Source organism: Chionomys nivalis, chromosome 14, assembly GCF_950005125.1.
Source record: "Chionomys nivalis chromosome 14, mChiNiv1.1, whole genome shotgun sequence".
In the NCBI taxonomy this organism is placed as follows: Eukaryota; Metazoa; Chordata; class Mammalia; order Rodentia; family Cricetidae; genus Chionomys; species Chionomys nivalis.
Genome location: NC_080099.1, coordinates 68,406,104 through 68,420,987, shown reverse-complemented (window position 1 = coordinate 68,420,987; position 14,884 = coordinate 68,406,104). Strand labels below are relative to the sequence as shown.

Here is a 14,884-nt window from a genome sequence, read left to right as displayed (position 1 = left end):
CAGCTGCATTAACTCCAGAGTTGTCAAATGCCCGTCTCCACCTACAGACAAATCCTGTTCTTTGCTATAACTAGATAAATGGGCCAAAAGTGCCAAGACATCCAGGGCTGTGTCCAGTTATCCCACACTCCCGTCTGGGCCTGTCTGGTCTTCAGAAATGCTTCACGTGAAGCTCTGTTTGCTTCCAAACCCTTACTTCTCCTTTCTTCTCCTTTGCTATGTTTTTATTCATTAGAATTTTAAAATATTATTCAAAGTCAGACATGTCTGTTTCATTGTGTGAGTAGTTTCTAGTTGGTGCTCTGTTTAAGAGCACCATGGAGCTTAAGTTTGCTCCAGTCCCACTTTACCTGTCAGCCAAGTCATCCGAGCACAGGTACCCTCATGCTGCATACCATTGCAACGAACATGACTGGGGTATGGCTTTTGCTTTTGGAAGTTCTTAGATGACATAGTTGGCGTTGTGCTGCCACCTGGTGGACAAAGGTGTTGTCTGCACTAGTTTAGGATTATAGAGGGTGCAGAGCTAAAGAGACCCGAGAGGGGGAGCTGTGCATTGCCTGCCCTTGAGAACGCCCTCGAGATCTTCAGGTCGGCTCTCGGACAACCTCAGACGCGGTTCTTCTACTTAAAATTCAAGAGTAACATGAGCATTTGTCTTGGCACTGGGAATCGAGCCAAGGACCCTGCATAGCTTAGTTAGCTATGTTCTGCCCCTGAACTACATTCACATCCCAGTGAGCATCCCAAGCATTGCTGTAAACACCCCTTATTCCCCTGAACATTTGTCTTTAGTGAGACATATTCCCCTTATAATCTGTCCCTTAGCTCATCTAACTAAAGCAAGTCAGGCTCTGCTTTAGGCAGGCTGTGTCTTGGCTAGCTTGAAAACCCTCTAAAATCACGTCAGAGAGCGGTTCAGTACAAACTGCCTCATTTCTGTGGGCCTTTTGCAGCTTCTGCAGGACGTCCCTGTCTCATGCCTTTGTGTTTGGAATTTTTATTTCTGATATGTGACTTGGTATACAGAATCTCATGCTTAAGGGTTATTTATACAGCTTCCCAGCAGTTTGGATAAAAATAAGAGCTACTTATTGATCCCCAACTGCATAGCCCAGAAGGATGGCTTGCACAATGGCCAATAGGTGTGGCCGGGTCTTACAGTCAGTGCTGGGCAGCTGTGTTGTTGTTGTTTTGAGGGGGACATACAAGAAATGGATGTGTGAAATAGCTATATGACCAAATGTTTAGGTATTTGGAAACATCCCAGAACTCTAGTCGTAGCTGTGTGAAAGAAAGCTCCTCACCTGTGTCGCCACAAGGGGACATTTGGAGCACCAGGTGTGTGAACAGTCCCTTCTGTGATGAGTGTGAGGAGGACTTGGTCCCACAGTCAAGGGATGGCTGAAGATTGTGTTTGAGCTGGCCATGAAAGAAGCTGTGTGTTGACTAAAAGGGACAGGTGTCCAGCACCCAGGCTTCACTTCCTTGTCTTACTGTTTCATAGTGACAGAAGACACATAGTACAAGCCTACTGTTTGGGGCACTTGTACCTCAGAGCCACTTCTGCAGCCACCATCGTCCATGTCCAGAACTTCCTGATGGTTTCACAGGGGACATCTAGACACTACCATTACTCCCTCCTCCAGGGTGGTCACCCGTCTTCTCCATTCTGCCCCTGAACTGAGCTTTCCTGTGCTCCTATGAGCACAACATATTCATCTTTCTGTGTCCGCTTTACTTCATTTATCAAAAGATATTAAAGGCTGATCCGTCTTGTGGCATGTCCCAGTATTTTCTTTATGTTTAAGGCTGGATAATTCGCCATTGCATGCTGTATGCCTGCCACATCTTGCTTCCCCATTCATCCTCCAGTGGATGTTTGAGCTGCTTCCTCTTCTGATGTGTACTGAGAATCCTGATGTGCAAATGTCAGGCTGAGCCCTTGCTTTCAGTTCCTTCGAGGACATCTGGAAACAGGATGACTGGATCTGTTCCTTTGCTATTCTTGCAGTGTTCCTGAAAGGCTAAAATTATGTGAGAATTATGTTACCAGAGAATGCCACTTAGGGATGGTATAGCAGTCTTAGTGGAAGAATTGATAGACTAAGTCCTGTCTAGGTCTCATCCTTAAGTACCAAGTGCCTCCTGTTTGCAGACAGGATGTAAAGGGGTAGGTTTTTGAAACCTCAAAACTGCTATCCCCAGCTGTGATGTACAGAGAAGGTTGGAGGGTTGGAATCTGTTTTTGGGGTCTGTGGCGTTGGTGTTGTATGTTTCAGGTGTGACTTAGATGCAGGACATTTCTTTATCTCTCATCATGTGTCTTGGTCACTGTTCTATCGCTGTGAAAAGATACCACGACCATGGCAATTGTTAGAAAAAGAAGCATTTAATTGAGGGACTTGCTTTCTGTTCCAGAGGGGTAGCCAGTGGCTGAGAGCTTTGCATCCTTATCCATGAGCAGGAGAGAGGGAGGGAGGGAGGGAGGGAGGGAGGGAGGGAGGGAGGGAGGGAGGGAAGGAGGGAAGGAGGGAAGGAGGGAAGGAGGGAAGGAGGGAAGGAGGGAAGGAGGCACGGAGGATGCAGAGATTAGGCCTGGCGGGTACCTCCTCCAATCAGACCACACCTAATCCTTCCAAACAGTTCATCACTGGGGACCAGGCATGCAAATATGAGCCTGTGGGAGCGCATTTGCATCCAAACCATCATCTCATTTGTCCCTGTAAGAGTGTCTTGGTTGGGGAGATGACTCTGCCAGTTAAGTGCCAGGTGCATCGTGAGTGTCTGGTCCCCAGCTGGTGCAGCAGGGCATGTCGGAGCAGTGCAGGCAGGTAGATCTTGGAGTTTGCCTGCCATCCCACCTAGCTGGTTCAGTGCGCTCAGATGCAGCCAAGGACAGGGTCTCAGCAAAATAAGCTGGAGAGCCAGAGGAGGAGGACGACGATGAAGCAGTGACACGTCATGGCTTCTGTCTGCACATGCATGTGTACACACATGATCATGTACACAGGCCACACACACAAGAATGTTCTCAGGCCAGCAAGATGGCTAAATGGGTAAAGGTGCTGGTCGAAGCCTAATGACCCCAGTTCAGCCTTGGGGCACGTCTGGGTAGGAGAGGATCCACTGCTGCAGGTTGTCCTCTGACCTCCACCTGTGCACTACGGTGTGCATGCCCCCACACACGCAAATACGTAATTGTAATGAAGGTCTAATTGAAGAAAGGATGTTCTCCGTGATCTGAGGAAGACCTCAAGCCAAGACAGCAGACATCCTCCCTTCTCACTGGTCTGCTGGGACCAGCACTTCACTTCCCTGAACCTCTTTGCTCCTGGACCCACAGTGACCGGTGGTGGCACAGACTGTCACCACCCTTCTGGTGCGGCCACGCCATTGCTGAGGTTGGTGCAGTCATTTTTGGATTGGCACAGATCCCACTCCGCACCCAGGGAGTTCGTGTGTCTGGAGATGGGTAGCTCCTTCTTTTGAACCCTCTTACTACCAAGCGTTCCCTGGTATCCCCTCCACCTCAGCACCCCCAGTTTCCTCCAAGCCGTGTGTCTGTCTCTTTGTGCCCCGTGCTCTGCCTGCCGAGGCTCTCTAGTTCTTACGTAAAGAAGGTAGAAGTTAGGGTAGTTTCACTCCGTTCCAGCTAGGGCGTGAAGAGTGACACGAGGCTAAGACCAAGCCTAGTGAAAGGGGAGCAGGCATAGGTAGGTTCAGTGCCGCACAGGCGCTGAGAGGACGCTGCCAGAGGTACCAGTCACTTCGTTACGGTGGTGGTGCTGGTGCTGGTGCTGGACATGAAGTTGCTGACGAAGCAAAGGGCATGTGACGAATCCCCAGGGTGGAAGACAGGTGGCCCGCTGGCCAGCAAGTGTCAGCCATCCTTTGAAGGTGCAGCTCAACTCCCAGATCCATGGCTTCCCACAATCCAAAGAGAAATGATCTCTTTTCTCTGAGCATTCTAAAAGCACCATGGTGCTCCTCCCTAAGGGCTGCTGTCACCATAAGCACTGCAGCTATGGGGTCATGCGCATGCGTGCATGCATGCATGAGTGTGTGTGTGCATGCGTGTCTGTGTGTGTGTGTGTATGTGTGCTTCCTCATACATCCCCAGTGACTTGTGATGGTAGGTGGTAGTGAATGTGTGCAGACTGCTTCAGGAATGCATGTGCCTTGCTCTCTTCTTCCCCATGCCCCTTTTATTCAGTGCCCTGAAGACAGGGCCTGCAAGTAGCTGGTGCCTGTGACAAGAACTGAGCATTTTATTACATGTGATACTTTTCTCCTCCCACCAGAGGGCAAGGACCCATATGCTTTGGGTCCCTAAATCTCTGGGAACACTGGCCTGCTAGAAAGGGATGAATCCACAGGGTGGTGGCCGGGGGATGGTGCCACCTCTTGGACATAACTGTGTCTTTTCCGTGGAGACGTGGGAATGCAATTCTGATGTTTTTCAGTTTGTCAGGGGGCCACTGGTGACGTGGATGGTGCACAGCTTGTCTTTAAAGAAGTCCAGAAGCTGTTTAAAAGGAAAAACAACCAGATTGAACAGTTCTCAGTCAAAAAGGTGTGTATGTCAAGGACTGCCAATCCTGAGCATGCAGGCAGCACCAACAACTCCCTGAATAAACTTTCAAATTCAGTGCTTTTTCCATTGTGGCTGTGTTTCTGCTCTGACGAGAAAGGCTGCGCATAACTAAAGCAGGGATGTCTTTTGTTTTTTTAATGAGATCCACTGGATCCAGTACAGTTGATTAGCCCTCCCGCAAAGAGGAAGTGTCTGTCTGAAGTTCAGGTCATTTTAGAAGAAGTTGGTAGAACCCGTGAGAAGCAGCTGGCTCTGCTTCTCAAATGTGATGATGACCACAACACATTGATATAATGAAGACCAACAGTGCCGTCGTATTTATCTATAGAGATCTCAGGACGAGAGGGGGACTGTCCCAACTTTACTGTCCATTTCTGACATGAAGATATGGCTGAGTAAACTTGAGTGATGTCCTAGTTTTTCCGAGTTTGATTTTTCTTTAGTTTTAAAATTTTTCTTTTACTCCATACATTTTAAAGTTTAATTAGCTTTTATTAAATGAATAATTAATAAATTTCTTTAAAAAATAGATGGCAGGGGCTGCAGAGACAGTTCAGCTGTTAAGATTACTTGCTGCCCTTGCAGCCAAGGACCCAAGTTTGGTTCTCATTTAGACAGGACACAGCTGCCTGAAACTCCAGCTCCAGAGAGCGTGGTGCCCTCTTCTGGCGAGTCTACCAATGCCTGTGCACTGTGTACACGTGCATGTGCGCACACACTTAGAAAATAAAGTAAATCTTGGAAATAAATATACTGCAAGGCTGGCAATGTGGCTGGGTACTAGGGCACTGACCTAGCATGTGCAAGGCCCCGAGTATGATTCTCAGTACTAAAACATAAATAAATGCATACATAAAATGATATCATAGTGCAGAGTGCAGCTGAGAGCTGTGGGCGAAGCTGAAGATAGAAAGCCATAGGAGCACAATGGAATGTGTCCATGTGGGTGCACTGAGTTAGTCTCCTCCTTGTGAGGGCTCATGGATTTAAACTGAATGCATCTTTTTCATCCCCACATTATCAGAACCCAGACACTGAGTTTTGTCTGAATAATAGATATAAGTTATAGCCGTGAATATATTTTAAAAAAAAAACTGCAAAACTTGTGTAATGTGGAGAGACTTTCTGTTCGCAGCCTTGTAAGGAAGGGTGTTTACCTTAGTCTTGCACTGTGGTGTGTCTCCAAAGCCCAGCTTGGATTTGAGCTTGCTTGTGAAGACTGGGGCCTGATATTTTGAGAATTCCTTGCAGGCTGAGAGATTTCGGAAGCAAACCCCAACCAGAGCTCTGTGTGTGCTGGCATCCATCGAAGTGCTGTACTTGTGGAAAGCCCTTCCCAACTGCTCCTTCCCCAACCTGCAGAGGATGAGCCAAGGTAAGCACGCTCCACTCCGTGCAGCCAGCTCACCGTGGCCACTCCCTCGGTCCCTCAGTCAGGCCAGCTCACTGTCAGTCTGTGGTGGGTGGTGTGTCGTCAGCGGTGGGAGCAGGACACACTGGTGTAGACAGGTACACTTGCCTGTTGGGGTGTCTGATGGTGTACTTAGTAAAGTGGCATCAGCTGGTGTGGTGGTGCATGCCTGCAGCCCGAGCACTTGTGAGGTCATCACTAGTGACATAGGGAATTCAGGAGCAGGTTGAGCTACATGAGACCCTGTCTCAAAAGACAAAACAAAAAGCCAAAAAACAAAAAAGGGAAATGGTGCCAGTTTACCAAGGTGGTGGGTGCTGTGAGCCCATACGTTTGCCCAGTGGAAGCTCTTGTCTCCGTGTATTGTGATTTGCACACATACATGGAAGGTTCAGGTAGTGAGGCGACTGGGGGTTCAGCTGGGGCAGTTCGCACAGCTGGGGGCCTGTGCAGAGCATTTGCACCACCCCTGGAACTTCCTTGTGCTCCCTCTCTGCCAGCCCCTACCTCACTGCAGACAGTGTTCTGAGGTATCCATGTTCGTTTGCCTGCCTTTGACCTGCTTCCTGCATGAAGCATCGTGCCTGGCTCTGGCCACACAGTAGCCTCTGTTAGTGATTGTTTCTTCTCCTTACTGAGTAGTATTCCATTGTGTGGACATACAGGGCCGCTCTTCACTTCTCTGCTCTCCTGCTGATGGGCATTTGAGATGTGTTTTAAGTTGTCATGAGTAAAACTGCTACGGACATGCTTAGAGGCCACGAGATGTCCTTGGTGTTACCCCCGGAACTGCACCTGTCCCCATCCCCTGGTGCTGGAATTACCAGTACATACCGCCATGCCTGGCCTTTTATGTGGTTTCTGGGGTCAAACAATGGGTCTTTGCAAGCACTTTTAACCAAATGAGTGAGCCCTCTTCACAACTCAACTTCTATTGATTTCTTTGAAATAAAAAATCTCTGTACCCTCACTGGTCAAATGCTTGTTTTGCATCTCTCCCAGTGCGGCGTACAGTACAGCATATAAACTTGCCCAGAGTCGATTGCATGACTTTTGTAGTTGGTGTAACGCAGAGTTTTATATTAATAGAAGTTTTGAAAAGGTTTGAGGTTTGCAGCAGAATTGGTCAAAAGGTCCAGAACACCCTCTGCACACACACACCCTCCTCACACCCTCTGACCCCCCTCTCACAATGTCCTGTAACAGTGTGGTATATCCGTTGGCACCAATGATGTTGTCTTATACAGTCCAGCCTCCAAAGCCACAGTTCACAGAGGGGTGGGCTCTTGCTGCCCATCCTGCTGGAGTGAGCCAGTATCTAAGGCTCACCCGTGTATACCTTAGAGAAGAACTTTATCACTCCCCTAAGCATCCTCTTCCTCTGCCTGCTCACCCTTCCTTCCTCTTTGACCTCTGGTAACTATGGATACTTTCTATCTGTACAGTTTTGCCTTTTCCAGAACATCTTGTGGTGGGAGCCATGCAGGCCTTTTCACATTAGCTTCCTTCTCCTGGTGAAGAGATGGGGTCCGGGAGTCTCCAGATGCTGGTATTTTTGCTGAGGAGATGACTCAGTCTGTAGAGTGCTCACTGGGCAAGCACGAGAACTCAAATCTTGCCTTCAGAATGCACATGGAAATGAAATACTAGACTGGTGCATACTTGTTACCCATGGCCCTGGGGACGCAGGAGCAGGGACGCCACTGGGAGAGCCTGGCTTAGCAAACAAGGAAGGCAGGGTGAGGAATAACACGAAAGTCGATCTCTGGCCTCCACACGCATGCCCTGCACAGACAGGAGGACACATACATGTATGCCCTGCACAGACAGGAGGACACATACACGCGTGCCCTGCACACACAGAAGGACACATACACGCGTGCCCTGCACACACAGGAGCACACATACACGCGTGCCCTGCACACACAGGGACACATACACGTGTGCCCTGCACACACAGGAGGACAAACACGTATGCCCTGCACACACAGGGACACATACACGCGTGCCCTGCACACACAGGAGGACACATACACGCGTGCCCTGCACACACAGGACACATACACACGTGCCCTGCACACACAGGAGGACACATACATGCGTGCCCTGCACACACAGGGACACGTACACGCGTGCCCTGCACACACAGGAGGACACGTACACGTGTGCCCCGCACACACAGGGACACATACACGCGTGCCCCGCACACACAGGAGGACACGTACACGCGTGCCCCGCACACACAGGAGGACACGTACACGTGTGCCCCGCACACACAGGAGGACACGTACACGCGTGCCCTGCACACACAGGAGGACACGTACACGCATGCCCTGCACACACAGGAGGACACATACACGTGTGCCCTGTACACACAGGACACATACACACATGCCCTGCACACACAGGAGGACACATACACATGTGCTCTGCACACACAGGAGGACACATACACACATGCCCTGCACACACAGGAGGACACATACACGCGTGCCCTGCACACACAGGAGGACACATACACGCGTGCCCTGCACACACAGGGACACATACACGTGTGCCCTGCACACACAGGAGGACACGTACATGTGTGCTCTGCACACACAGGAGGACACGTACATGTGTGCCCTGCATATAGAGGACACATACACGTGTGCCCTGCACACACAGGAGGACACATACACGTGTGCCCTGCACACACAGAGACACATACATGTGTGCCCTGCACACACAGGAGGACACATACACACGTGCCCTGCACACACAGGAGGACACATACACACGTGCCCTGCACACACAGGATATACAGAGAAAGGTTGCCCTTCTTTCGCTAAGGAGAGTTGCCAGTGGATAAGCAACGTCTTATCCTTCTGAAATTTGGGTGCAGAGCATCAGCTAAACAGAGAAACAGCTCCTGAACTTGGTGACACTTGAGGTCTAAGTGGATGTCTTCCCTTCCTCTCACACACCTTCTCTTCAAGCTTGCCATGAAGTGGACGATTCTTCTGTCATTGGATTGAAGCATTTGCTCCTTGGTGCCATACACAAATGTCTTGGAAACTCAGAAGATGCTGTCCAGGTAAACATGCTGTTTTGGCTCCAGTAAAATTCGTGTGAGCTTGCCAAGGAGGAGATGGGAGAGCAGTAGACAGAACCTGCGCTGTATTTAAGTAATGGTGTTTTTAGCTGCTTGGAGGAGAAGGTAGTTAATGATGTTCGTGGTGTAACCCCGGGTTCTAGAGCTCTCCTTTGTATGAGGGCTGCTCTTCATCAAGGATGGCAGTGTCAGCCAGGGAGGGGAGGAGATGGAGCAAGGACGGGGTGTGTGGGGCAGCGTGATAGGGGCGTGCGTACTCTCTTCCCATTTTCTTTATGACAACAGAGAGCTACCCAGTGCTGAGGGCAGCCTGAAAAGTTGTTCCTTAGGCTCGCGAGTTAGAGAGCTGTCTGACCCTGTGGGAGAGCACCTGAGCTTCGAAGGAAGGGTTTTTCCCTAGTTCAGTTTCAGGCTGTGGTGAGGTGGAACATTCTGGGGAGCATCCCTCAGAAGGCGGACAATAAGTCAGAAAGGAAGAGGTATTCCTCCACAGCCACGTCTCAGTCACCGACGTCTTGTCTCACCAGAATCGCACTGGGCTGTGAATTCCTCAGCTGATGGGTCCATCAGTGTGGAGTATCTTGATGATCCAGTCCTTCCTCACTAAAGCTGAGCTGGGGACCAGGCCTTTAGCACAGTGGCCTTTGGGCCTGGTTTATACCCAAACAGCTGCTGCATCTGGGAGAATCAGTGGTTATTTTTCCAATTTAGCTGCAGGGATTTTTTTTTAACTAAGGTTTTTTTTTTTTTTTTTTTTTTTTTTTTTCTTCATTTAACCAAGGCTTTTTCTCATTGTGTCGGTGCTAGGACCTGAACTGAGGGCCTCACTCAGGTTAGACTTGCCTTCTGCCATGGGACTGTGCCCCCAGGCCAGTTAGTTTAAAAAACAGAAACTAAAATAAGTGGTCTTCCATTGCCTACTTTCTGAAATAGTTTCATAAAGACTTGGCCTTTAAATTATAGAATGTTAATATATTCATGCTGAATTTGAAATTAATCTTCCAGTGTGAGTTATCTTAGTTATTACATGATTCTAAACAGCTATTTTAGATGGCATACTTAGTGGTTATATATATTTAGAGGTGGACATTGACCTATGTGTGTTTTACATCTTAAACTGGGGATGTTTAGTCTTTTACAGCAGACAAAGAGTTTTTTCCGGTCAGTACAAGTTAGTGTGTTGGCTAGAAGAATCAGTAGCATGAGTTAGTGTACCCGACGGCAAGCATGTTTGTGTCCTAGGGAACCTGGTTACCCAGTGGCCGGCGTGTTTGTGTTCTGGGAACCTCCCTGCAGGTGTGAATGGGCTTCTCAGGTGCAGATGGACATACAAAGGCAGGAAGGAGTCTCTGTCGTTTAGGATATGGGTACAGACGGGGATAGTCATGGCGAGAGGATTCAGTCTCCGAAAGACGGGTATCAGCTTTCTCTTGTCCACGGGTCCGAGTTTAATGCATCAAATCATTTGTGTTTAGATGACTTGACGCCGAAGTAAGATTATCTACGGGGCAGTCCATGGGAACTGGTGGGAGGAGGTGAAAGGGAAGGGCAGCTTTGGCTGGGGATGTGTTCAGAATAACTGTGTACTTGCGTGGAGGTGGCCCTATGCAACCCAGTATGATGGAAATTTTAGAAGTAGGGAAGAAATAACAACCAATAGAGAAGAGAAGATTAGTTCTAGAAAAACAAACCCCTTTCCGGCCTCCTGAGGGTTGTGTGAGCCTTACAACAAGTAGGAAATGAATTCTTCCCAGTAACGTTCCTGTGACTCTCAGTTCTTCCAGCGCGCTGCTAAAGATGAGCTGTGTCGTCAGAATAACATGTATGTCCAGCCGTACGCGTGTTATGAACTTGGCTGTCTCCTGCTAGGCAGGCCAGAGGTAAGAGTTGTGCATGTGCTGTCATCTCCAGCAGCCAGAGTGTGCACACAGCACCACAGCGCGCCGTTCACTGAGGCCGAACCTTCTGTTCGGTTTGCTTTCCTTGATCTGCTGGGCGAGTCCAGGAGGCCAACATCAGGTGGTGCCAATGCTTTTAAAGAGGCAGCAGTGGCCACACTGGAATTTGAATTGCAGATTCAGCTTTACACACAAAGCTTCTTCTGTGGGAGAATTATTGTCTTTTTCAATATGGTATGAGATGGTGAGGTGCATTGAGAAGATGAGAGTTTGTCTTGCTGCCATGTTTGTGTGCCTAGTCTGCACAGTGGGCAAACCCGGCTTGCTAGTTATGACATGGGAGTCCTTTAAATCATTACAGCGGCATGCACAGAACTTGACAGCTACTGTGTATGCAGGAGGTGCTGGGAACATGGCTCAGTGAAGGACTTGCCTCCCAAGTGTGAGAACATGAGTTCGGATCCCCACAGTCCTATAAAAACCAGCATGGCAGCACGTGTTTGTAACCCCAATGCCAAGAGATAGAGGCAGAACTAGAGGCTCCCTGGAAGCTGTCTGGCCTCCAAGTCAAAGGTCATTGAGAGAAACTGTCTCGAACAAAAGATGGAAGGACATCCCAGGTCATTCTCTGACCCCTACCCTCTGTGCAGAGAATCCCCCCAAATTGCATCCACACACATGCACACAAAGATGTGTAAGTTAGCAAATGGGTAATGGATTTTTGTTTGTTTAGTTATAATCAGGTTTCACTAGTGCCTGAAAACAGTGACTCAAATTCTTTAGTTGAGTCATTTTTACTAAGACAGAAAAAAAAAGTAACTATCACACATTTGGATTGAAATTTGAAACATTGCATCCTTCATTGTAAGGGAATATTTACTTGTCACGTAATCTGTCTTGATATAAATGGACACCGGCTCTGAGACCGGCCAGTATCCGTCCTCACTCAGCAGGTGTTGGGGCATACTGTCTCCAGCTGAGCGCTTGGTTACTCTAAGTTGTTTAGTAAGACTTTCAGCCCATAACACTGGGCTGCAACTGTTGCCTTTCGTGCACGGTATTGGACCATGAAAATTACTTGTCAAGTCACGCCATTATCACCTTTACATCAGAGAAAAGTAGCCGTTGTCCTTAGCGCCCCCTTGTGTCTCCTATGGGTTGTTCTGGTTGTGTGTCCTCTGCTGATAGATTTGCGGACATTGCTGTTAAGACACAGTATGGTTTTCTTATGTTCACAGACTGTAGGAAGAGGCAGAACTCTGCTCCTTCAGGCAAAGGTAAAAAACCACCTCAATCCACCTTCTTCTCATGGCTTTTGTCACCTTCTTTACCGCACACCTGGGTCTGAATTTAGGAAATCTGGAAGTTTGATACCTGTGTTAATAATTCTGGAGAGAAGCAGTAGCTAAGCGAATCCATGAGCACTTGGTTTTGAAATGGAATCTCCAAGGTTATAAAGTACTATATAATCATTCAGTCTGTTTATAACTGCTGGTTTGGTGATTTTTTTTAAGATTTTATTTATTTATTTTATGTTTATTTTTTTTAAAATTTATTTTATATTTATATATACTTACATATATAAATATAAAATAAATAAAATCCTTGTAATGTAAATATATATAAATATAAAATAAATAAAATTCTTTTAAAAATCAAAACCAGAGCAACTTATAAACAGGCTGTATGTGTGTGTGTGTTTATGCATATGTGCGCTCTATCTGCATGTACTCTTTTGTTCCAGAAGAGGGCATCAGATCCCACTAAGATGGTTGTGAGCCACCATTTGATTGCTGGGAATTGAACTCAGGTCCTCTGGAAGAGCAGCCAGTGCTCTTAACCACCAAGCCATCTTTCCAGTCCCTAGTTTTGATAAGGAAAATAAACTTCATTATTATGATTTTTAAGTAAGTCTTACCGTGTTTCCAGTGTTACACTCCTGGACTCCAGTAAGCTTCCCCTGCCTCAGCTCCTGACTAGATGGGGCTTCGGTATTACATCACCACACCCAGCTCCAGGGACAGTTAACTTTTGATTTCATAGATGTGTTTAAAAGTATTTGTTATTTTTATTTTTTGTTTATGAGTGTTTTGCCTGAATGTCTGTATGTGTGCCACATGCATGGCTGGGGCCCTCAAAGGCCAGAAGAAGGTGTCCAGTGCCTGAAACTGCAAGCTGCCATGTGGGTGCTGGGAATTGAACCTGGGTCCTTTGGAAGAGCAACCAGAGTTTCTACCTGCTGAGTCTAACTGCTGAGTGTCTTCCAGCCCCTCCTATGTTTTTGAAGAATTTCTTAATAATGGCCTGCTTTGAGTCCTGCTGAAGACTGGTATTTCAAGAATAATGAGGGAATTTACCAAAGAGATCTTGCGGTCCCTGTGACCCCCTCTCAAGTGCTAGGATCCAGGCTTGTGCCGCCACTCTCTAGTGCTTTAAACTCAGTGCCTAAGAGGACCAGGTGGGCAAGAAGTCCCATAGGAAGTAGGGCATTGTTATATGGGGTGTAAACTGCACTGTGTGCTACCCTGTGACTCCCTGTGGACAAGCCTGCCTAACTGTCCACAATCATCTTTTATTTGGCCCTTCCAGGAGGATTTTTCTGGCTACGACTTTGAAAACAGATTGCACGTCCGCATCCACGCTGCTCTGGCCTCTCTGAAGGAACTGGTCCCTCAGTGAGAAACTCCGAGTGAGCCCTCTGTCCCCTCCACCCAGGGTCAGCACTTTGAACACAGAGGAGAAAGGCCTTTGAAGATGAGCTTCTCTCCTGCAGACCACCTGTACCAGGGGTGCGTTCTGTGTCGCTGACGTCAAAGATCCCTCTTTTAAACATGTAGCTTCGGAGTAATAAAGATGTCGAAAATGATAAAAATAACCGACCCGGGAGAGGGTTAAGTGACCTTGTTCAAACATTTTAGTTTTGTGATTTATTATTTTTAAAATAAAATCAAACTGAAGATTCACCCTGTGTTTTTTGTAGGAGAGCCTACATTAAGTGTCATCAGAGCGGTCTCAGCATGCATCGTACCACATATAGCATGCCTCTCATGCTTAGATAAAAATTAAAGCATTTTCCTAGCGGTTTACTTTATCCTGGAAATATTCCTACGACAGCTCTGGCACAACCATTCTTGGCTGGACCTGGTGGCACACACCTAATCCCAGCACATAGGAGGCAGAGGCAGGTAGCATCTCTGAAAAGAATTCTTACTCCTGTTTTATGTGCAGCCAGACTCAGGTTCAGCAGTGGGAGCCGACTCACTGCAGTCAGTCACTCATACTTAATGGGGCAGTGGCTAGAACGCAGGCCTTGGGACCAGGAACTGGATACTATTTTATATAAAACATGTAAACCCAGAACCCCATGCTTAACTCCTCAAAGATAAAACTCTCTGCAGCTCAAGCTGCTTCATAGGTCTGCATCCCCAGAGCTGGGAGGTGGCTCCTGTCTACATCCCCAGAGCTGGGAGGTAGCTCGGGTCTACATCCCCAGAGCTGGGGGGTGGCTGGGGTCTACATCCCCCGAGTTGGGGGGTGACTGGGGTCTACATCCCCAGAGCTGGGAGGTGGCTCCGTCATGAAGTGCTTCCCACACGAGCATAGGACCCGAGTTCCTGCTGCCAGTACCCACATGAAAATAACAAAAGCTAGGCATGCCTCAGCACAGATGTAGTATTAGTGCTTGGGGAGCAGAGGCAGGGGGATCCCTTGAGCTCCTCACTGGCAAAGTAGTCTTGCTGAAACAGTAAGCTCCAGGTTCAGTGAGAGACTTTGCCTCAAGAAACTGAGGTGGAGAGAGCCAGAGGAAGGCCTGAACTGGGCCTCCTACCTCTGCATACACAAAACCATATGCACACCCTACACGTTCATCCCTAGATTGTCTA

General features: G+C 48.0%; 1 protein-coding gene across 3 annotated transcripts in view; it reads left to right on the top strand.

Moving 5' to 3' along the window:
• Nucleotides 1-14,839, top strand: part of Ttc39c (tetratricopeptide repeat domain 39C) — a 91,755-nt gene extending 76,916 nt beyond the window's left edge. For all 3 annotated transcript variants that reach the window (XM_057789153.1, XM_057789151.1, XM_057789154.1), the window contains exons 9-14: nt 4,467-4,576; nt 5,849-5,972; nt 8,987-9,084; nt 10,878-10,982; nt 12,239-12,277; nt 13,590-14,839. In XM_057789153.1, coding sequence (XP_057645136.1) covers nt 4,467-4,576; nt 5,849-5,972; nt 8,987-9,084; nt 10,878-10,982; nt 12,239-12,277; nt 13,590-13,679 — 566 coding nt within the window. In that variant the 3' untranslated portion in view covers nt 13,680-14,839. The remainder of the gene's footprint in view (nt 1-4,466; nt 4,577-5,848; nt 5,973-8,986; nt 9,085-10,877; nt 10,983-12,238; nt 12,278-13,589) is intronic.
• The last annotated feature ends 45 nt before the right edge of the window (nt 14,840-14,884 follow it).